The sequence below is a fragment of the Terrapene carolina genome, unplaced genomic scaffold (assembly GCF_002925995.2).
Source record: "Terrapene carolina triunguis isolate 2854851 unplaced genomic scaffold, T_m_triunguis-2.0 Scaffold22, whole genome shotgun sequence".
NCBI lineage: Eukaryota > Metazoa > Chordata > Testudines > Emydidae > Terrapene > Terrapene triunguis.
The window spans coordinates 3,131,680-3,156,070 of NW_020664373.1; the positions used below are offsets into that span (position 1 = coordinate 3,131,680).

Here is a 24,391-nt window from a genome sequence, read left to right on the forward strand (position 1 = left end):
GGCTCTTAGCTCAGTGGTTTGAGCATTGGCCTGCTAAACCCAGGGTTGTGAGTTGAATCCTTGAGGGGGGTCACTTTAGGGATCTGGGGCAAAATCAGTACTTGGTCCTGCTAGTGAAGGCAGGGGGCTGGACTTGATGACCTGTCAGGGTCCCTTCCAGATCTATGAGATAGGTATATCTCCATACATTTTTTATATTAGCTGTGTGGCCGGAGAGTGGTGGTTGCTGGCTGGGAGCCCAGCTCTGAAAGCAGCACTGCCGCCAACAGCAGCACAGAAGTATGGATGGCATGGTATGGTATTGCCACTTCTGTTCTGTTGCCTTCAGAGCTGGGCCCTTGGCCAGCAGCCACCACTCTCTGGCCATCCAGCTCTGAAGGCAGCAGCACAGAAGTAAATAAAATAAATAAAATAAATTAATGGAGATATCCTATCTCCTAGAACTGGAAGGGACCTTGAAAGGTCATCGAGTCCAGCCCCCTGCCTTCACTAGCAGGACCAAGTACTGATTTTGATCCAGATCCCTAAGTGGCCCCCTCAAAGATTGAACTCACAACCCTGGGTTTAGCAGGCCAATGCTCAAACCACTGAGCTATCCCTTACTTCTGCGCTGCTGCTGGTGGGACGCTGTCTTCAGAGCTGGGTGCCTGGCTAGCAGATGCTGCTGTCTGGCCACCCAGCTCTGAAGGCAGTGCAGAAGAAAGGGTCGGAATACCGCAACACCCCCCCCCACACACAATAAACTTGCAACCGCCACTCCCCTGCCCTCTTTTGAGTCAGGACCCCCAGTTTGAGAAAAGCTGGTCTCCCCCATGAAATCTGTATAGTATAGTGCACAAAAGACCAGATTTAATGTGCGAGACCAGATTTCATGGTCTGTGACGTGTTTTTCATGACTGTGAATTTGGTAGAGCCCTATATATAAATATCAGACACTGAAAGAATACTAGAAGCTGTAGAAGAATAGAAGGGAAATGTGTGCAGAGCGAGTTAATCTTGATATCCACAACAAGTATGCTGCCCTCACTAAATCAGAGGTAGAAAAGAATAAAAGAGAAGCCCAGAGAAGGTCAGCAATATTACTGCTAACCATTGTTCAATTATTGAAAGGGAGCCACCTGAAATAAAGATTCCATATTCCAGACTAACTACTCCATAATGAGGAAACTAGATTAAGATCTGTGTCATAAACAAAACAAGATCCTATGTTACCTTCCCAGGTGCCAGGACAAATGATGGCAATAGCAGGATACAGAATCCTAAAGAATGTTGAATAATTCCTAGAGATTTTAGTCCAAATTAAAAAAAAAAAAAAAAGAGATCAAGAGTCTCTTTAGAGATGTGGTAAAAGAAACGAAGACAACAATGATGCAGAAGATGTTAATCTTCTCCTTTCTACTCTATTATTGGAGATCAATTGATGGTTGCATCAGATGGGTAGATAGAAGCAGCACCAAATGTTTAGATACAACTGATCTTGCCAGAGAAACTTGGTCGCCTATAACTAAAAAATGCATCCAAAGAAGTGGGTTGTAGCCCACGAAAGCTTATGCTCTAATAATTTGTTAGTCTCTAAGGTGCCACAAGTACTCCTGTTCTTATAACTAAAAAAAAGAACGGATGAAGTGGTAGATGTCTTTGGGTTTTAATAAAATATTTCAGACAGTGTTACACGAAATTTCACTAAACAAGAATCCAAATCTGCTTAAAGATGAACATGGACATATGCACTCAAAAATGATTGAAGGATTGTAAACAATGAGTTACAATATATAGGAAAGGTATCAGAGTGGTAGCCATGTTAGTCTGTATCAGCAAAAACAACGAGGAGTCTAAAATAAATTTGTTAGTCTCTCATGTGCCATAAGGACTCCTGGTTTTTGCTAATATATGGGAAAGTATCAAGTTTGGAGGGAGAGTAACTTGTCTAGTGCCTATTTAATGTCTTCAATAATAAACTAAGGGAGAGAGCATAAACAGCATTTTAATACATTCACTAAACTGGGAGGAGCTGCAAACACTGGTGAGGCAGAGTAATAATACATAAAGGGACTTAAGTAGCAGACAGCAAAACAGATAGAAATTTGCAATGAGAAAGGGCAGCAAAGGAGACAGGGACAATTTTGCCTGTACATACAGAGGCACTGTGAGAGAGGGCGATAACAGTCCTCTGTCCACATGAATGTGATTACTTCAGGAACAGGTATTTTTAGTCTTGAGCATCTCATTACCAATGTGATATTGAGAAACTGGAGGAAATTCAAGTAAGATCAACAAAGACAGGGAACAAGAAACACATGGAAAGAATAAATAAATTAAAAACGTATAGCTTGCCTGAGGAAGAAGTAAATGTGGTAATCTGAGCATGGGAGAAGAAGCACATGACAGAAGTCAACAACCAAGGAAGGAAGGAATTCATTTATTACAATAGAAGAGGGCATAGCTACAAGTACAAGGAACTAAGAATAAGAAAAAGAAAATTATCAATTAGCTTGTGGTTAAATTTTGCAAGGAAAGTGGTGGAAACCTTGTAGTTTGGACTACACAGAAGTAGAATGAACTAAACATTAGTAAACATTTACATAATAAGGAAAAATCCTGCATTGGCAGAGTTTAACTAGTTGATTAGTAAAAACAAAGGATGATTGGACAAACACCTACAAAGAAAAAAAAAATCCGTATCTGAGTCACAAGTACATAAGCCACACTGTGGAGAGGAACAAAGACCCTCCTGTAGAAAAGACAAGAGATATTAGGCCTAATTTCAATCTCAACAGCAGTGTAAATTAGCAGTAGCTGCACACATCAGACTGAAACAGACACTGGGAGAGAGGTAGAAAATGAAGGAAGATGGTGTGATGCTATATGATTGAAATATAACCACGTATATCATTAGTATTGCCACTGACAATTGCAACAAATCTTGTACAAAGCATGTCATGTAAGGTGTCGATGGAAAAGTTATGGTTTGCTAAATATGATTATCCTGTTTAAATCCATGTATCATCATTGTATCTGAAGTTATGCATATTTGCTATGTATCTATATCAAGGTAATTTGCATCCAGTCTGGCCAGCTCATTGTGAATAGACTATTCAAGTTTAATGGCCCATTAAAGGGCACTTCACTCTAACAATGGGCCATAGAAGAAGCTTGTCCAGCCTGGTGAGCCTTCCTCTGGATGCCCTAGCCAGAATATGGGTAATGGCTGCCTCTGTGAGTCAAGCAAGGCATGTAAGTGCATGTTACTTGCTCTTGTGACCCTGGACTCCATCTTGTGCCAGTAATTTTTCACAAACTATGCTGTGAGCTTTGTTTTGGGACATTAAAATTCCAAGCACATGGCAGAGAGTATAAAATAATCTCCATGATGCCTCTTTCCTGCTCTAATACTCTGGACTATGGATTTACAACTAAAAGGAGCATTCTAATCTGTCTGAGGGCCTTCCAATCTTCAGAGCCCTGCACAGATACAAAATTTGTATCTGCATCCGATCCACAATCTACAAAAATGGTCCACGGATATAAAGCAGATATCCACAGATTTGCAGGGCTATAGATACAAAAATTTGTATCTGCATCTGATCCAGATATCCGTGGATTTGCAGGGTTCTCTACCAACCTTTTGGAAGTTACCAGAGACTTTACAAGCCAGCAGTTTATTCCATCACTGCTACCAACCTGATATAAGAACTTTGCAATGGTTGTATGTATATGATTAGGGCTCTATCAAATTCATGTCCGTGAAAAATGTGTCATGAACCGTGAAATCTGCAATCCTCCATGAAATCTGGTGTTTTGTCTACTTTTACCCTATACTATACAGATTTCATGGGAGAGACTAGCGTTTTTCAAACTGGATGTACCAACTAAAAAGGGGGTTGTGAGGGAGTAGCAAAGTTATTGTAGGGGGGTTGCGGTATTGCCACCCTTACTTCTGCACTGCCTTCACACAACACACAGTCAACCTGTGGAACTCTTTGCCAGAGGATGCTGTGAAGGTCAAGACTAACAGTGTTTTAAAAAGAATTAGATAAGTTCATGCAGGATAGGTTCATCAATGGCTATTAGCCAGGATGGGCAGGGATGGTGTCCCTAGCCTCTGTTGCCAGAAGCTGGGCATGGGCAACAGGTGATTACCTCTTCAGTTCTTTCCCTCTGAAGTACCTGGCATTGGCCACTGTCGGAAGACAGGATACTGGGCTTGACGGATCTTTGGTCTGACCCAGTATGGCCGTTCTTATGTTCTTCAGAGCTGAGTGGCTGGAGAGCCAGGCACCCAGCTCTGAAGGCAGCACCCCACCAGCAACAGCGCAGAACTAAGAGTGGCAATACTTCTTCACTACTGCCTTCAGAGTTGGGTGGCTGGAGAGTCACAATTGCTGGCCGAGGACCCAGCTCTGAAGGCAGCAGCTCAGAAGTTAAGGTGGCAATACCATACCAGGCCATTGTTACTTCTGCACTGCTGCTGGCAGCAGTGCTGCCTTCAGAGTTGGAGTCCTGGCCAGCAGTTGCCATTCTCCGGCTGCTCAGCTCTGAAGCCAGCACCACTGCCAGTAGCAACCCAGAAGTAAGGGTGGCAATAGCGCAGCCCCCCTTCCCCCCCTCCCCACACACACATGCAACTGCCTTTTGGTTCAGGACCCCTACAGTTACAACACCGTGACATTGCAGATTTAAATATCTGAAATCATGAAATTTACAATTTTTAAAATCCTATGACCTTGAAATTGACCAAAATGGACTGTGAATTTGGTAGGGCCCTATATATGATCTATTAACCATTTAAACTCTCTTCTTCTTTTCTCTTATAAATAAACCTTTAAATTTTAGTTACTAAAGGATTGGCAAAAACATGATTATAGGGTAGGATCTGAATTATACATTGACCTGATCTCTTGGGATCAAAGAACCCTTTGATGAAATTGGTTTTCAATAACCAATCATCATAAAGGCTAGTGTCTGGGTGGTGAAATAAGGGCTGGAATGCCTAAGGAGACTGCATTTTTGACTTCTTGATAACCAATGTGGTGAGACAGAAGTTTACTTTTGTTATTGGCTTGGTATATCTAATGATGGAATAACCACCAGTTTGGGGTGAGTCTGCCCTATTTCTCAGCAGTTTGTCCTGAATCTGGTATTTTCAGCTGTGATCAACTGAGACATGGTGACAGGGTTTCTGAAGTTGCTGATGCTCAGGGAGAAATGATCAGGAGTTGAATTTCAGTGGGGCCATGATTTCACCCTTTGTATCAAAATGACCATAAAAAAAAAAAAAAAAAAAAACTAGTAAGTAAATACACTAAATCTTGCAATAATAAGCAACAGTATAATCCCTTATAAAAATACATTTTACAGTAATAGAGAGCACCGTTATTGCAATTTTCAGTATTTTACATCATAACAATAGAATATTAAAATTGTATTTACAAAAACAACGAGGAGTCCTTGTGGCACCTTAGAGACTAACAAATTTATTTGGGCATAAGCTTTTGTGGGCTATAACCCACTTCATCAGATTCATGGAGTGAAAAATACAGTAGGCAGATATAAATAAACAGCACATGAAAAGATGGGAGTTGCTTTACCAAGTGAAGGGTCAGTGCTAACGAGGCCAATTCAATCAGGGTAGATGTGGCCCATTCCCAACAGTTGACAAGAAGGGGTGAATATCAACAGAGGGAAAATTACTTTTTGTAGTGACCCAGCCACTCCCAGTCTTTATGCAGGCCTAATTTGATGGTGTCAAGTTTGCAAATTAATTCTAGTTCTGCAGTTTCTCACTGAAGTCTGTTTTTGAAGTTTTTTTTTTGTTGGGCCTGAATAAAGACTCCATGCATCTGATGAAGTGGGTTATAGCCCATGAAAGCTTATGCCCAAATGAATTTATTAGTCTCTAAGGTGTCACAAGGACTCCTCGTTGTTTTTCCGCATACAGACTAACACGGCTACCACTCTGAAAATTGTATTTAGTTTTCTATAAGAAGTTAACTGTAAGGGCAACCTAAATAACTTAATTGGGGTTGAAAAATCCATTGCTAACAAACAAGCACCCAGGCTGAGACTGGAAAAGCACCCAAGTGAATTAGAAACAAAAGTTCCATTATTCTGGAATAAAAGTTTCCAAACAGAGAGTTATACTGGTAAAACTATAGCAGTATAATTATACTGGTAAATTTCCTCGTATAGACAAGTCCTTAGGTACCTTTGAAACCCCAGCCTAACAGTCTGATTACAGAGCCTTTACCCACAATGGGACTACCTGCATGAGTAACTGCTACTCAATATATGGATGGCAGAACTGGGCCCTAGGGATAAAATCCCGTGCCTGCTAAAGTCAGTGACAGAACTTCCATTGACTTCAATGGGGCCAGGATTTCACCCAAGTTCTTTATCACAAGCCACTCTGCTGTAAATGACTAGCATATGAGGGTGTCTCACTGTGATTGTTTCAGTAATTGTAAGCATTTGTAATTGCCTATCCTTTGCCAGTACACACAACAATAAATTCAAATGTTGCTAATCAGTGTATTGCATCATTATTTATTAAAAGTAAATAGAAAATTAGAGCAGGAGGGGGTGTATTATAATGCAAAATTCCACATATTTTTTTTCTCTCTTAATGAGATTCTAATCTACCCATGACCTTTTTATTTACTGCATCTTCTGATTATTTACATCCAAAGCAAAATAATTTGAAAATTATATACACACACAGCATATGCAGTTGTAAATACAGACCAACGTTTTCAAACCTCTTCGCCTACAGCGGGGTTCCCAAAATCCATACTTAGACATGAATAAACGAGGCCTGATTTTTTAAAGTGCTGAGCACCCACATATCCCATTGAAATCAACAGGAGCTGTACGTGTTCAGCGACGTTGGACAGGGAAAAGTTTTAGAAGATTGCTAGTTTATAGCCTCAGAAGATTAATTCATGAGTCCAAGCCATAACAGAGAACAATTTACAGAGGACTGATTGTTATTTGAACTGGTGCTATATGTCAGTGGTCTCCAAACTTTTTTGATTGCGCGCCCCGTCAGTAAAAAAATGTTGAGCACGCACCCCCTGCTCCCGGCCGAACAACTGAGGGGGGTGGGGTGGGGGGGAAGCCGCTCCGACTCCCGGCTGAACTGCCGAAGGGGGGGGAGGGGAAAGCGGCGTTGCTCCGGCGGTGCTCCTCCTGCTGCGCACCCCGAAGGATCCTCGTGCGCGCCCCCTAGGGTGTGCGCACCCCACTTTGGAGACCACTGCTATATGCTATACTACAGAAGAAATAGGAAAGTCTTTTAATGTCTCATTAACATTATAAAACAAAAGAGTGTGAACATAAGCGAGTTCCACTACAGAACTCCCATCAAAGTCCTTTTTTACAACAACCTCCCATGCTACTTGTGCATGAAGTAACAGATACAGAAGGTAAACATTAACTCTTTATCTTGTATTAGTGTTGATAATGCTGGCAAGAAAGCAAATATGAAAAATTCACATGAATCGAATAATAATCCCAATTGCATGAATCAGTTAATTCCTTCTGTGCTCCAGAAACAACAATAATTCCTCCCTTCCAGCTGTTCTTCCAGAATCTGCAGGTTTACACTGACTCAGCTTATATAGACAGGTCATCTATCACACATTCTCCTTTCTTAAAGGGACACTGCCAGGTATAGAAGTTTAGGACAAAAGTACGTGCTTCATTATTTTTAAAAGTGTCAATCCCCCCCTCCATTCACCCCTCAAAAATTCTACTATTAAATATCAGTATTTTCCTTATGCTTTACTTTACATTAAAATAGATTTTATTCAGATTTAAGTATAATGCTAAGAAATGTCTTGCCTGGATTGGTTTGTTAAATTGCTTTCTGAGTGAAGGAATGGTGTCATACCCTCACAGTTTGTACAGAACATAATCTTCCATTTAAAATCTTTTACCGCTCTAAGTCATGGTGATGGGCACTACATAAAACTAAATAGCTACAAATGGCTTGTTTACATAGTTCATTGGTCTGCACCAAAAAGTGTAAATCAGGGATCGGCAACGTTTGGCATGCAGCCCGCCAGGGTAAGCCCCTGGTGGGCCGGGCCGGTTTGTTTACCTCCCGCATCTGCAGGTTCAGCCGATCGCGGCTCCCACTGGCCGCGGTTCACTGCTCCAGGCCAATGGGGGCTGAGGGAAGCCGCGGCCAGCACATCCCTCGTCCCACGCCGCTTCCCGCAGCCCCCATTGGCATGGAGCGGCGAACCGCAGCCAGTGGGAGCCGCGATTGGCCGAACCTGCAGATGCAGCAAGTAAACAAACCAGCCCTGGCGGGCCGCATGCCAAACGTTGCCAATCCCTGGTGTAAATTCTAGTATGCGATAGCATGTTGCACACTAACTGGCCCATGTGGACCCTCCTAGATGCACTAAACATTCCCTAATGCATGTTGCCATAGTCCTGTTTCAAACAGCATTACATTAACATGCACTAGGGAACTATAGGTGCACACCAGCCAGATCTGCATGGGCCAGTTAGTTAGCGCATACTAGAATTTACACCCCTTTGGTGCAGACTAATGTACCATATGGACAAACTCAAAGACTTCCAAATGTAAGTAACTGCAGTAATTAGGCTTATTGCATATTGATACATTAATGAGCAAATTATAGATTTTATAAAATATGTAAATATATAGATGTAGTTTATAATATATTAGGCCCCAATCCTACAAACACTTACACACATATTTAAAGTTAAACTCATCAGTAATTCTTTGCAGGATTGAGTGTTTACACTGTAGATCTAGAAAAATTCCAAACTTTATTAAAAATACATAGAGTAAAGAACATAAGAATGGCCATACCGGGTCAGACCAAAGGTCCATCTAGCCCAGTATCCTGTCTACCAACAGTGGCCAATGCCAGGTGCCCCAGAGGGAGTGAACCTAACAGGCAATGATCAAGTGATCTCTCTCCTGCCATCCATCTCCATCCTCTGACAAACAGAGGCTAGGGACACCACTCCTTATCCATCGTGGCTAATAGACATTAATGGACTTAACCACCATGAATTTATCCAGTTCTCTTTTAAACACTGTTATAGTCCTAGCCTTCACAACCTCCTCAGGTAAGGAGTTCCACAAGTTGACTGTGCGCCGCGTGAAGAACTTCCTTGTATTTGTTTTAAACCTGCTGCCTATTAATTTCATTTGGTGACCCCCAGTTCTTGTATTATGAGAATAAGTAAAAAACTTTTCCTTATCCACTTTCTTCACATCATTCATGATTTTATATACCTCTATCATATCCCCCCTTAGTCTCCTCTTTTCCAAGCTGAAGAGTCCTAGCCTCTTTAATCTCTCCTCATATGGGACCCGTTCCAAACCCCTAATAATTTTAGTTGCCCTTTTCTGAACCTTTTCTAGTGCCAGTATATCTTTTTTGAGATGAGGAGACCACATCTGTACGCAGTATTCGAGATGTGGGTCTACCACTGATTTATATAAGGGCAATAATATATTCTCAGTCTTATTCTCTATCCCCTTTTTAATGATTCCTAACATCCTGTTTGCTTTTTTAACCACCTCTGCACACTGTGTGGACATCTTCAGAGAACTATCCACGATGACTCCAAGATCTTTTTCCTGACTCGTAGCTAAATTAGCCCCCATCATGTATGTATAGTTGGGGTTATTTTTTCCAATGTGCATTACTTTACATTTATCCACATTAAATTTCATTTGCCATTTTGTTGCCCAATCACTTAGTTTTGTGAGATCTTTTTGAAGTTCTTCACAGTCTGCTTTGGTCTTAACTATCTTGAGCAGTTTAGTATCGTCTGCAAATGTTGCCACCTCACTGTTTACCCCTTTCTCCAGATCATTTATGAGTAAGTTGAATAGGATTGGTCCGAGGACTGACCCTTGGGGAACACCACTAGTTACCCCTCTCCATTCTGAGAATTTACCATTAATTCCTACCCTTTGTTCCCTGTCTTTTAACCAGTTCTCAATCCATGAAAGGACCTTCCCTTTTATCTCATGACAGCTTAATTTACGTAAGAGCCTTTGGTGAGGGACCTTGTCAAAGGCTTTCTGGAAATCTAAGTACACTATGTCCACTGGATCCCCCTTGTCCACATGTTTGTTGACCCCTTCAAAGAACTCTAATAGATTAGTAAGACACGATTTCCCTTTACAGAAACAATGTTGACTATTGCTCAACAATTTATGTTTTTCTATGTGTCTGACAATTTTATTCTTAACTATTGTTTCGACTAATTTGCCCAGTACTGACGTTAGACTTACCGGGCTTTAATTGCCGGGATCACCTCTAGAGCCCTTTTTAAATATTGGCGTTACATTAGCTAACTTCCAGTCATTGGACACAGAAGCCGATTTAAAGGACAGGTTACACACCTTAGTTAATAGTTCCGCAACTTCACATGAGTTCTTTCCGAACTCTTGGGTGAATGCCATCTGGTCCCGGTGACTTGTTAATGTTGAGTTTATCAATTAATTCCAAAACCTCCTCTAGTGACACTTCAATCTGTGACAGTTCCTCAGATTTGTCACCTACAAAAGCCGGCTCAGGTTTGGGAATCTCCCTAACATCCTCAGCCGTGAAGACTAAAGCAAAGAATCCATTTAGTTTCTCTGCAATGACTTTATCATCTTTAAGCGCTCCTTTTGTATGTCGATCATCAAGGGGTCCCACTGGTTGTTTAGCAGGCTTCCTGCTTCTGATGTACTTAAAAAAACATTTTGTTATTACCTTTTGAGTTTTTGGCTAGCCGTTCTTCAAACTCCTCTTTGGCTTTTCTTATTACATTCTTGCACTTAATTTGGCAGTGTTTATGCTCCTTTCTATTTGCCTCACTAGGATTTGGCTTCCACTTTTTAAAGGAAGTCTTTTTATCTCTCACTGCTTCTTTTACATGGTTGTTAAGCCACGGTGGCTCTTTTTTAGTTCTTTTACTGTTTTTCTTAATTTGGGGTATACATTGAAGTTGGGCCTCTATTATGGTGTCTTTAAAAAGCGCCCATGCAGCTTGCAGGGATTTCACTTTAGTCACTATACCTTTTAACTTCTGTTTAACTAACCCCCTCATTTTTGCACAGTTCCCCCTTTTGAAATTAAATGCCACAGTGTTGGGCTGTTGAAATGTTCTTCCCACCACAGAGATGTTGAATGCTATTGTATTATGGTCATTATTTCCAAGCGGTCCTGTTAGTTACCTCTTGGACCAGCTCCTGCGCTCCACTCAGGACTAAATCTAGAGTTGCCTCTCCTCTTGTAGGTTCCCGTATCAGCTGCTCCATGAAGCAGTCATTCAAAGTATCGAGAAATTTTATCTCTGCATTTCGTCCTGAAGTGAAATGTTCCCAGTCAATATGGGGATAATTGAAATCCCCCTCTATTATTGAGTACTTAAAGCCTCTCTAATTTCCCTTAGCATTTCATCATCACTATCACTGTCCTGGTCAGGTGGTCGATAATAGATCCCTAATGTTATATTCTTATTAGAGCATGAAATTTCTATCCAGAGATTCTATGGAATATATGGATTCACTTAAGATTTTTACTTTGATTCTACATTTTCATACACATATAGTGCCACTCCCCCACCTGCACGACCTGTTCTGTCCTTCCAATATATTTTGTACCCCGGAATGATTGTGTCCCATTGATTGCTCTCAGTCCACGAGGTTTCTGTGATGCCTATTATATCAATATTCTCCTTTATCACAAGGCACTCTAGTTCACCCATCTTATTATTTAGACTTATAGCATTTGTGTACAAGCACTTTAAAAACTTGTCACTTTTTATTTGTCTGCCCTTTTCTGATGTGCCAGATTCTTTTTTATGTGAATGTTTATCATCTGATCTGGTCCTTACATTATCCTCCTCCATCCTCTGCTCCTGACTATAACCTGGAAATCCTCTATCATTAGACTGTCCAGGATTATCATTAGACTCTCCCCTAAGAGAAGTCTCTGTCCGATCCACATGCTCCTCTGCAGCAGTCGGCTTTCCCCCATCTCCTAGTTTAAAAACTGCTCTACAAGCTTTTTAATGTTTAGTGCCAGCAGTCTGGTTCCACTTGGGTTTAGGTGGAGCCCATCTCTCCTTTATAGGCTCCCCCCATCCCAAAAGTTTCCCCAGTTCCTAATGAATGTAAACCCCTCCTCTCTACACCATCGTCTCATCCACGCATTGAGACTCTGAAGCTCTGCCTGCCTACCTGGCCCTGCACGTGGAACTGGGAGCATTTCTGAGAATGCCATCATAGAGGTCCTGGATTTCAGTCTCTTCCCTAGCAGCCTAAATTTGGCCTCCAGGACATCTCTCCTACCCTTCCCTATGTCATTGGTACCTACATGTACCATGACCACCGGCTCCTCACCAGCACTACACATAACTCTGTCTAGATGCCTCCAGAGATCCGCAACCTTTGCACCAGGCAGGCAAGTCACCATACGGTTCTCCCGGTCATCACAAACCCAGCTATCTACGTTTCTAATGATCGAATCTCCCATTACTAATACCTGCCTTTTCCTAAGTTTCACATTTGGCTCTAGTGTAGTTTTCTCTGTGTGTATGTGTATGCGAGCATGCACACATGCATTTCACATTTATAGTACACATACCAATAAAGCAACAGATCCTCCCCCAGCATGTGTGGGTCCACTTGGAGGACATAGCCTTAAAGCATTATTGAACAAAACAGTAACTCCTCACTTAAAGTCGTCCCGGTTAACGTTGTTTTGTTGTTACGTTGCTGATCAATTAGGGAACATGCTCGTTTAAAGTTGTGCTCCCTTCTAATGTCGTTTGGCAGCCGCCTGCTTTGTCTACTCCTTGCAGGAAGAGCAGCCTGTTGCAGCTAGCTGGTGGGGGCTTGGAACCAGGGTGGATTGGCAGCCCACCATAAGCTCCCCGCTCCCCTAAGTTCCCTGTGCAGCAGCTGCCCAGCAGGCTATCAATTGCAGCTGTCCCTCCCCCAACTGCCATGTGCTGCTCCTGCCCTCTGCCTTGGAGCTGTTCCCCGAGACTCCTGCTTGCTGTATGGGGGGAAGGGAAGGAAGAGGGGGGATAATGTCAGGGTGTCCCCCTCCCCCCTGCTCCTGCACCCTGCTTACCCCATCTTCCATAGAGCAGGGGAGACACACCAGGGCTCAGGACGGAGGGAGCTTGCAGCAGCTGCATCTCAGCAAGCTGATCTAATAAACAAGGCAGTGTACTTAAAGGGGAAATGCACATATCTCCCTCCATTCCTGCTGCCTTGTAGAGTGAGAGAGTTAACCCTTGAGGGCTCAGCCAATTGCTAGTTCATCATTTAGCAGTAAGGGAAATATCCCACCCTCTGACTCCTCCACCTCAACCAAGCTCACAATCATCATCACTGTGTACCAGTATTAAATTGTTTGTTTAAAACTTACACTGTGTGTTTGTGTATATATATATATATATATATATAAATAAATGTAAATGAGGGGGTTAGGTTCCAGGGAATTTTTTTTTCACCAGACAAAAGACTATATATATTCTTTTATATATGTATATATATATTAGTCTTTTGTCTGGTGAAAAAAAATTTCCCTGGAACCTAACCCCCTCATTTACATTAATTCTTATGGGAAAATTTGATTCGCTTAACATCGTTTCGCTTAAAGTCACATTTTTCAGGAACATAACTACAATGTTAAGTGAGGAGTTACTGTATAGCACTTTCAGAAGAAATAATGCAGAGGATTCAGGAAAAAAGTGATGCTGCTTTTGGATAGGGGATTATGGACAGGATGGGAGGAGGAGCCTGTTTGAAGGGCACCAGGACTAGGATTGCAAATGGGAAAGATTGATAAACATTGGGCTAGTACTTGGGAATTTGCTACAAACAGAAGTGAAACTGACTGGATCATTCTCAAGAGTCCAAACTGAACTAAAATTAAACAAACAATTATGATTTGTAACTTGACAAAATCTCTAGGTAGAAGCATATAACAACTAGTACACATCAGCAAGGACAGGACTAATTTCCACTTCAAACTCTGAATCTGCAACATGCTGCTAATGGGAAGATCCCTGCTCAATGATTTCATCAGGTCTGCAGAGGATCTGCTTGTGCACAAGACATTGAAGGATCAAGACCTAACATACTTATTTGAATGCTCGTCCCTAGATAATTTATTTAAAACATTGTTGTTATTATTGTGAATTATTTGGCATTGTTTAAAAATTATTCCTCAGATATTGAGGTGGGCTGATAAATAAATCCATGTATTTATTTAAATTTATTTGACAAATTCCACAATATTCTTGAATAAATTATTTTAGTTGCTTGTGGTTTATCTTCAAATATTAGCTCAGTTTTACCCATTATTACACTGCACAGGCTGCAGAATTCATATCATATTTATTTAAGATCTAATAAGAACAGGATAAGAGTAAAAAGAACAAAATTAAATCTTCTTCTGTCTAGAGGTGCATAGCTTATTCATTGTGATGGATTTGGAGCTGCCTGTATTAATTTATGAATACTAGAAGTTGTAGGTGTTCGACTGATTGCTGTGAGGAGGTTTACTGTCTCTTGACCTAGTTATTGCAGGGCTTATTGTATGCACATACTGAGTTAATTCAATAAGCATCTCAATACATGCAAACAGGTGGACAATAACCCAGGATTATTGACTTTAATTTTGCTATCCCTGACTTCTGCTGAACTGAACAGGTTAACCAATCTGAGAAAACCAAACCAAGGATGAGAACAACACTACTTGGACCCGAATTGTAAGTAATGCACAGAGAAAGAAAGTGAAGGTGAACCCAGACTCTAGAGGCTGAGGTAAGGCAGACCTACATCGGGCTCTATGTAAGGTAGATAAGCATATAGACCTTCTGCTGGTTTTTAAATCTTTTTTCTCGTGTTATACTTAACAATAGGAGCAAAGCAAAGAATACTTTGGTTTAAGAAGGCTGTTATGGGCCAGTGTATTCACCAATGGTCACCACCTCCCAAGGGAAGAACCACAGGTGACAAACAGCCAGACCTGCTGGTAAATGCACGCGGTGGCTTAGCCCAGCATTCTGTTTAAGAGTGGGGGAATACAGGATTCCATCCCAAACACAGGTAAGAACATGAGGCCCAACACTTGAGGGGGTGCTCATGAAGAAATGGGGTACCAGGCCCAGACCAATACCCAGTGGAGGGTCCCAGTTTGCATGTAGGGCAGGCAGATGCCCCAGGGGACAAAGGGAATCAGAGAAAAGGCCAATGGGAGTGTATGCAGTCACCAGTACAGCAGCCGGACTCCATCCAGACTGTGTTCATCAATTCTCCAGAAACCAGAGAGGAGGATAAGCTGAAGTTTGAGAGAAAAATGTTGCACTTGGAGGCCATGTGACTTGTTGATTGGAAACAGGAGAAGAAGCATTGGCATGAGGAGACAACGCAAGACCAACCAGACAGAACAGGAGTGTCAATGACACTATGGCCTGGAATTGGAGAGGATGTGCCAGTGGCTCACAGATTTGATAAGGAAGTCAGACACCATACCATATCCTCAGGGCCACACGATTCAGTTCAGAACTCATCTCAAAAGCATTTCAAAATATACTCATGTCATCCCCATCCCTATAGTGAGGTAACAATTTAGAACAGTGGGGGGCAATCTGTGGCCCGCGGGCCGCACATGACCCGTCAGGATAATCTGCTGGCGGGCTGCGAGGCAGTGTTTACATTGACCATCTGCAGGCACAGCCGCCTGCAGCTCCCAGTGGCCGTGGTTCACCATTCCTGGCCAATGGGAATTACTGGAAGTGGCGCGGGCCCAGTTCTCTTCTCACTTATGCCAGTGTAAATCAGGAGAAATTGTTATGTAGTTACACTGGCATAAAGCCAGCGTAAGAAGGACTCAAGCTCCATAACTGCAGATGCAGTCCTTTTAAACGTGGCTCTCCTGGGTACAGCCATAATCCTTTCAATATGTACATAATGAAACAAAATGGTATTCTTGATTAAGACTGCTGTATTCCTAGAGACTCTTCTCACCCAACCCTATTCAAAACACCTGCTTTGGGTAATGCTGGGCAAGTAACGTAAATGGTTCTAATGATGTCTCCTGAAAGGATTTTCCAACTGTTCTTTGGTCATCAGACAGATGCAGCCAGATGTTGGTTAGGGCTTGTCTACACTGGCACTTTACAGTGCTGCAACTTTCTCGCTCAGGGGTGTGCAAAAACACCCCCCTGGGTGCTGCAAGTGCTGGTAGCTATTCCCCTCGTGGAGGTGGATTTTTAGAGTGCTGGGACGGGAGAGCTCTCTCCCAGTGCTGTGCCGCGACTACACAAACCACGTTAAAGCGCTGCCATGCGCTTTAACGTAGCCAGTGAACACATGACCTTACTTTCAATATCATTCTTTTTGTCTGCACATTAAAAGGCCAAATAACATTATTCTATTAATATACAAAATGATAACTATTCCGTTTTAGCTTACTCAATCATACCAGATGGTAAGAAGACTAATGCGGAACAAAAAAAATAAAAAAATAAAAAAAATCTACACACACAGTCTCCTCTTACATAAATGAGGCACTCAATTGTGATAAATCCCAGTTGAATCTTTATGGTTTGGAGCCACTGGATGATAATGAACACTTGACATTGAAAAAGCTATTATCTAGTATTATAAAAATATCATGCTTGTCATTGACTTGAAAGTCAACATATGTAAGTTTAGAAGATATATCATATATAATATAGATATCCTTCAGGACATGTTATGCTAGCTGTTGTATACTTTATGCTAATTCAGTAGACTTTTTTCCTGCTTCCATATCTTCAATGTCAGTCTCATGTGCAGAAATGTCGGGATAAAACAAGAGACACCATGCCCTAAAAATAATAAATGGATCAACTATGTGTAGGTGTCTGAAAGTCCTTCTGTTCTGTGGATTTTATTTTAGCCAGCTAACCCACACAGTAAGTGATGAACAAACATGTATGTGGTTAGAGATTTAATTCCATTAGATTCTAGCAATTGTAAAAAGTAGGTCTCTATAAGCAAAAACTGAAGGGTCCTAAAAATAACCTACCATATAAGATCCAAGCATTTATTATTAAGAATGAAATATTCTCCTTTGCTTTAGGGAAAGCATGTGGTGATTCTGCACCATAAAAATGCTGTTACAAAAAAAAAAAAAAAAAAAAAAAAAAAACAACTCTTCAGCAGTACATCAAAAATTTAAATTTAGTTATTCCTACTCTCTGGGGGTTGTACTACACAGTGAAGTCTGCACCACTTTTAAGCTACTTTACTAAATCTTGCTGCATATGTAAAATAAAAGAGGCTTTAAACAAATGTTACTACTGTATATTAGAACAGTGACTGATCGTTTTACTATAATTAATGAACTGTGAGTTTCCAATAAAAATGCTATTTATTTTAGTTGTTTAATTAGGGAGATTCTGCTGGTAATGTGCACATGATAAATCGTGTTTAAAAAGGGGGAAAGGAGGGCACATGCTAAAATTTTATCCAGTAGCCCAAGGGCAAAGAGAAGACAATCCAAAAGGAAAAAAACTGCTGAAGAAAGAGAACCAAAATTATTAAAAATACATTGTACTGAAGGGGGAAAAAATGCTTTGCACAGTGATTTGACTAGAGCAACAGAGCGACTCAGACAAATGGGGGTGGATTTCCATAGATGGTTACAGGGAACAGAGAAGTTGCTGTCCCTAGCCCAGTTCAGATGACATCTCAAGGTGGAAATCAAGGACAACTTATCAAACTCAACTATGTTAAATGAACTTGGGGGAGAGACAGGCACTAACTTGATACATTTCACAACTGTTGCTGCCCCTTGATCAGTTGCAAAGCAAGTTCAATTTTCAATATTGCAGAAATTACAACTCAACTGTTAAAATTTCCTCACTAAATCTGGGAAACCTTAGACGAAGACTTTCAAAATTAGTTGCTTAAAATTCTGCTAATAGTTTAAGCATAAAAATAGGTGCCTAGAATTTTCAAAAATGACGAGCACTCAGTAGTTCCAATTCAATTTAATGGGAGCGGCTAAGTACTCAACAATCTTGAAAAATCAAGCCACTTCTTTAGGTGCCTAACAAAGGATACAAAGGCCTAGTTTAAGGCATCCACTTTTGAAATTTTGGCAATGCTCCTTTAAAATGTTGTTCCATGCAGATTTACTTGACATTTAAAAGTATGCATATGATTTCTTTCTTCAACATTCATATGCAGTATTTAGGTTACAGATATTTTCTTCCTTTAAACTATTAAAATTAACTTAATATCAAAAACATCAAACCAAAATTAAAGGTCAGACTCTGATCTCACTCCATGTTTATGCCAATATTACTGTGCTGCTCATCCTTGCTCAGAGCACTAATAGGGCTATGTACATAATTAGAAGAGAATATCATAAGTATCTAACCACTCATTTCTCTCCCCAAAAATAATTTAATTACTCCAGACCAGGCTGGATAAAAATCAATGATTTTTTTTAAATTAAAAAAAAAAATGGATATTTTTTATTTAAATCAGATTTTTTTGATAAAATGCTTTTTGAGGAAAAAAACCTATCTAAAGATAGTTTTAATTAAGATACATTATAGCTCAAAGATATCTCATGGAATAGGGATTATACATTCTAATTCTATAGTATGAGACAATATATTCATGTAATGTTTAAGAAAAGTTTTGTAAATGAGTTCCAATAGTTCATGGATTAGGGACCCAATCTTATGGGGTTCCACAGGCTTTTGTATAGATTATTTAGATTAATCTTTCTATCTACCCAATGGGACTCAGTGCTCAGTCTAGAAGATACCATCAGAGATGCTTAGTTTTGCAGTTCTCAAACTGTGGATTTGTGTCTCCAGAGGTAACATGCTTGTTAATAGCAAAAATGTTTTTTAAATAAATAAATAATATACAGAGGAGAGAAATAACAGACCTCAACTCTATTGTCCCTCTGCAAATTTGTGTACACAGAGTCAATCCCTTAGCTCTCTCTAAAAGTGCAAAGTTTCAAAAAGTTCAATGAATAGAAGATTGTTGGGGGCGGAATAGATCTGGACAAGGAGAAGAAGTCTGGAGATAAATGTGAGAAGTGAGGGACATATGCTTGTTTTGTTAAAATATTATATGTTTGCTGTTGACGAAAAAAAATCCAGAATACTTAATGTTGTTGTTTTAGTTAAATAAAACAATTTAAATGTCTGTCTGGTGATGTTCTCCTCCTAATACAGCATGGCAAGAAAATCCTCCAAATATTAATGATTAACCTGTTGAACTGGAGATAGTTCACCTCCCGATGACTTCATAAATATCTGCTTCAATTACCTTCGGTAAATGAAAAAAACAAACTATCATTCATTTTCTGATATAGCTGTAAAACTAATCTGAAAAGTTTTCAAAATAAGTCAGTTTAAAAATGTATAGTGTGTACCTTCTAAAAATGAAATCTGCATCTATCTCTGAGTTGTGACGAATATGTATTAAGGTTATAACAATGTACAAGAATGCACTTTTATGTAGAAAACCATGATTAAATCTAGTCTTCCTGACCCGTGATTTAAATCATGATTTAAGTCAATTTGACTTAAATCAAATCCACCCTGCTCCAGACATTTTTAACCACGTGAAAGACAGAACCACTATATTGGATCAAATTCTGGAAACCACCTGACTGCCTGACTTTTTGCTTTCTAAATTTCACAGCTCCTGTTTACCATGTATACTCACAAAGACCATATTAAAGTTGTGACAGAACCCAAGACAGTTAAAGGTTGAAACAAGCCATAAGCCCTCTGATAGCTAATTTATAATGGTGTGCATTAATAAAATCATTAAGGTGGTGTCCCATTGTGCCTTGTACTGGAAGACACTAAGGTATATTTTAATCTGAACTATGAATATTCTCGTTTTCCCATTATCATATTACTCTTCTTTTAATGCATTTGTGTGTGTGTACGTTTCCTTCACTGTTAAGAAGGAATCATATTAGTGTTTTAGTATAAGAATTACTGAAAAATACAATTTTAATCTGAAAACTACTTCACAATTTGAAGGAAGGGAAAAAAGTTAGTCTTAATCCAGCTGGCCCAAGCACCTCACTAAATCAGAGCATCTGCACACAAGATGCTGTAGTTGAAGTCTGACTTTTATTTTAACAAATCCAGAAAGTGACACAAAAACTGGGGTATTTATCTATAACAGCCTGAAAGAGATTAATTTAATAACAGTCAAGAGCAGGTTTAATACCTGGAGTGTCCCAAACACAGCAATCTCAGGTCCAAGAACTTGGGATCCCATAGAATTAATTTCCCAGTATGATGAACAGCTCACATTCTAGGAAAATCTTAAAGCTGCTTCATTGTATGAACCCCTGGGTCTGGGGGATTAAACAAGTCTCAGAAGACTAATTAATTTCATTTTGTGGTACCTAATAAAGACAGAATCTCAAGTATTATAAGAGTATTATTTTTAACTAGAGACAGTATGGTCTTCCACAAAAATGCCTTTGGACACTGTCTGTAATTTAAAGCACCAATCTTAAACACACACATACAAGAGAAGTACAGTTAAAAATCAATGAGACTGCTCATGAGTATAAAGTTATTCAAGTTATTCATACATATAAGTATTTCCAAGCTCAGGACCTACATACTCTACTCCTGGAGGAATTCTGCACCACTGCGCATGCGCAGAATTTATATTCCCTGCAGAAAAAGTACTTTCTGACGGGGAAGCAAAGGGAAGCCACAAGAGCAGTCATGCGACCCTCCCCAGCAGTCTGTTTCGGGGGCCAAGGGCAGCCAGCAGAGAGGCAAATCACTGTGGGGATGCGGGACTGGGGAAGACCCGGCTGGTGGCTCCTACCCTGCGCCCGGCTCAGCTGCTAGTCCCGTCAGGGCTGGGGAGGACAGGACTTCCTCTTCCCCTGCACGGCATCCAGGGCCAGGTCAGACCCACCCCCAGATTTCTCCCCCAGCTGCAGGAAGCTCTGCAAACTCTCTTTCTCCCCCTCCCTCCTCCGTTTCCTGCACCCATCACTCCTCAGCTGCAGCGGGATGGATTCTTGTACAGGATCCCCTGCCCCATCCACCCAACCACTGTGCAGCCAGATCCCCTCATACCCAGACCCTCCCGCCAAGCCTAACCCCCCCACACACACACACTCAGAAGCGCCCCTGATGAGCCCCACTCCCCCTGCACCTGGACCACCCTGACGAGCCACCCACACCCGAATCTCCACCTAGCTGCATCTGGACCCCCCCAATGAGCCCACACCCATACCCCCTTGCCAAGCTCTATCCTCCCCACACCCAGACCCCGCCCCCTGCTAAGCCCCAACCACCTTCACCTGGACCCCCCTGCAGAGTCCCATTACCATTGCACCCAGAAACCCCCAACAAGCCCCTGTCCATCTAGATCCCACACTGAGCTGCCCGCACCCAGATTGACCCACCCAGAGCCCTCTCAACCCACACCTGGATCCCCCCACACTAAGTCCCTCCACACTTGGATCCTGCCTTGCTGAGCCTGCCTGCCCACACCTGGTGCAACTGGCACAGAGGGGCAGGGCCTAGGGTATTTCTGGGGCAGGCCCGGTCCTTGCGCTATGTCTGGGTTGGGTGCAGCCTCACCTAGGGTGACCAGACAGCAAATGTGAAAAATCGGGACAGGGGGGTGGAGGGTAATAGGAGCCTATATAAGGAAAAGACCCAAGAAATCGGGACTGTCCCTATAAAATTGGGTCACCCTAGCCTCACTGCTGAGTCTGTGTCCCAAGGGACACGGGGAGCTGCACAGTGATCTCTCATCTCTGTGCAGCCAGTGGCCTGTGCTCCCCAAAGCCATGCAGGAGCCTCCACATTTATTTGACAAATAAAATTTGCATAATTATAAAATATTGTGTGCAGAATTCCCTCAGGAGTAAATGTTTACTTATGTTGGTAAATTACACTCTTTGACTTAGAGGAGCATCTGGGCTGCTAGAAGTTTGTAAAACTTCTATTTAAATTAAAAATACTAAAAACTAACAAGAAAAAAGTCATAAAGACCAATATAAATATTTCCATTTAAAAAAAAAACAATGAAAACAGTGGGATTTAGACAAATTAATATCCCCCTGCAGTGCAGCACTTAGAAGCTGAAAGTGAAATTGAGTATAAACATGTGATACTGACTTCACTGATTGGCACTGTCCCTGATGAGAGAACTGCAAAAGGTGAACAAAGTGTCTAAATAGTAACGTTAATGAGACTTTAAATATTTTTTTTCTTTTCTTATATAATGTAAGGTACTATGAGCAACACAGGTAAATAAATTTGTTTGCACAATATTTTTAAACTGATGCCCCTTTAAATTAAATGGAGACAATGAATGTGGAAGGGTAAAAATGGCTATTTTCCAGAAGGGAAACAGAAAAATTAATTTATATGATGGGCTAAACCATTAGGACCTCTCTCTTCCTCCCTTTCTTCAGGGGAAGGCATACACACCCAAACCATGCTCTCCCAGAATTCTTCCAGGTGAAAAGTTTGGTTTCCTACACTATGACAGGTCAACTACTTATCAGAACCAAAATCCGTACACAAGGATTACAGTAATCTACAGTAGTGGTGCAAAATAAGGCTTTCATCTTGCAGGCACTTATGTATGTGCTTAACAGTCCCACGAACTAGTGAAATCATCAAGGCCCAGTTACAGCACTACTGTAGAGCTGTAGTCGTTCGAGGTAGCACTGCGGAACAGTGTGTTTTATTTACTTCTTACAGGAAGTAACCAACCCGGTTGAAATGAGACCAAGCCTACTCACCAACTTTTCTACTAATAATGTGTTTCTCCAAACAGCTGCCCCAGTCCTGCCTATTGCACTGGAGCTGTAAATTGTCCCACTGCTTCCCCCTCGAGTCAGATGTTTGGATTGGAGCCCGGTACCTTGTACACCAAGGAGGCCAGAGGACTCTCAGAGGCTGGGGACTGCAAACCTCTTTCATCCCCACAGCAGGCTGGGCTTACATGGCTACCCCGGCACACCCTGGTGGCATCCCCATTCAGTGAGGGGGGCACAGGAGAGTGAAGCAATGGTCAGAACTGCAGCAGCCCAGGGACCCAGCTCGAGCTTGCCCCCGCAGAGAGAGGGCTAGCAGCGAAGGGCGCCACTCAACCACCGGCGCGCGCTGTGCCACCCCTGGACAGGGACACAAGCGGCTGCGCCCGGCCCCTCTCCCGGCGCGGCAGCAGGAAGGGGCCGAACCGCCCTGCCCCACAGGGCCGCAGCCTGGCGTGAGAGCGGCTGGGGCCAGGCGGGAGCAGCGGAGGCGCGGGCTACGCACCCAGCAGGAGACCGTCCATGTCAAAGATCAGGTGGGTGGCGGGCCGCGGCGGAGCGGGGCGGCAGGAGGAAGCGGCCATGGCGGGGCAGCGGCGGGAGCCGGGAGCACAAGCGGAGGAGCCGGGCGGCGCAAGCGCTGTCAGCCGCCGGCGAAGGGGAGGCGGGCGCCTGCTGCTGCTGTTTGGTAGTGGGGGCGGCGCGGAGCTGGGGCTGGTGCCGTGCGCTGGAGCAAGGGCTGCGGGATGCTCACACGAAGTGCTCTGCGCTGCAGCTTGGGGCCGCGGGCTGCACTGCTTCGCCCCAGGGGAGAAGGGAGCGGGTGCTGCAGTTTTCTGTCTCTCTCCCTCCAGGGCGGCTCTGGATTAGGGAGAGAAACTAAACCACGTGCGGAGAGCATCTGGGCCACAGCCGCAAAAGCAAACTCCATTTGTAGCCTGTGTCACTGAGGCTGTAGGAGCCTCTGTAGTACCCAGGCACAACCCCCACAGTGTATGGAGGCCTGGCCAATTTGATAACTAGGCATAACTCATATCTCTACCCAGAGGCGGAAGCAGACTAAAATAAGGGTATGTCTACACTACGAAATTAGGTCGATTTTATAGAAGTCGATGTTTAGTAACCGATTTTATACAGTCCCCCCTAAGTGCATTAGGTCAGCAGAGTGTGCCCTGAATACCATGGCTAGCATCGACTCACAGAGTGGTATACTGTGGGTAGCTATCCCACAGTCCCCGCTGCCCATTGGAATAATGAGTTAAGCTCCCAATGCCTGATGGGGCAAAAACATTGTCGCGGTTCGTTTTGGGTACATGTTGTCAGTCTCCCTTCCCTCCCTCCCTCCTTGAAAGCAACGGCAAACAATCATTTCATGCCTTTTTTTCCCGGATTATCTGTGCAGACGCCATAGTACAGCAAGCATGGAGCCCATTCAGCTGCATACTGCTTTTGTGAGCATTTTAAACACCTCGCGCATTATCCTGCAGTATGTGCAGAGCCTAACTAGGAGCCGCTAGCATGAGGAAGATTATGAGGAGGACATGGAC

General features: G+C 42.3%; 1 protein-coding gene across 1 annotated transcript in view; it reads right to left on the reverse strand.

Moving 5' to 3' along the window:
• The window catches only part of LOC113406021 (pseudouridine-5'-phosphatase-like), a 149,585-nt gene extending 126,113 nt beyond the window's left edge, over nt 1-23,472 (reverse strand). Inside the window, exon 1 of the mRNA XM_026648098.1 lies at nt 23,350-23,472. Coding sequence (XP_026503883.1) covers nt 23,350-23,428 — 79 coding nt within the window. The 5' untranslated portion in view covers nt 23,429-23,472. The remainder of the gene's footprint in view (nt 1-23,349) is intronic.
• Between the last annotated feature and the right edge of the window lie 919 nt (nt 23,473-24,391).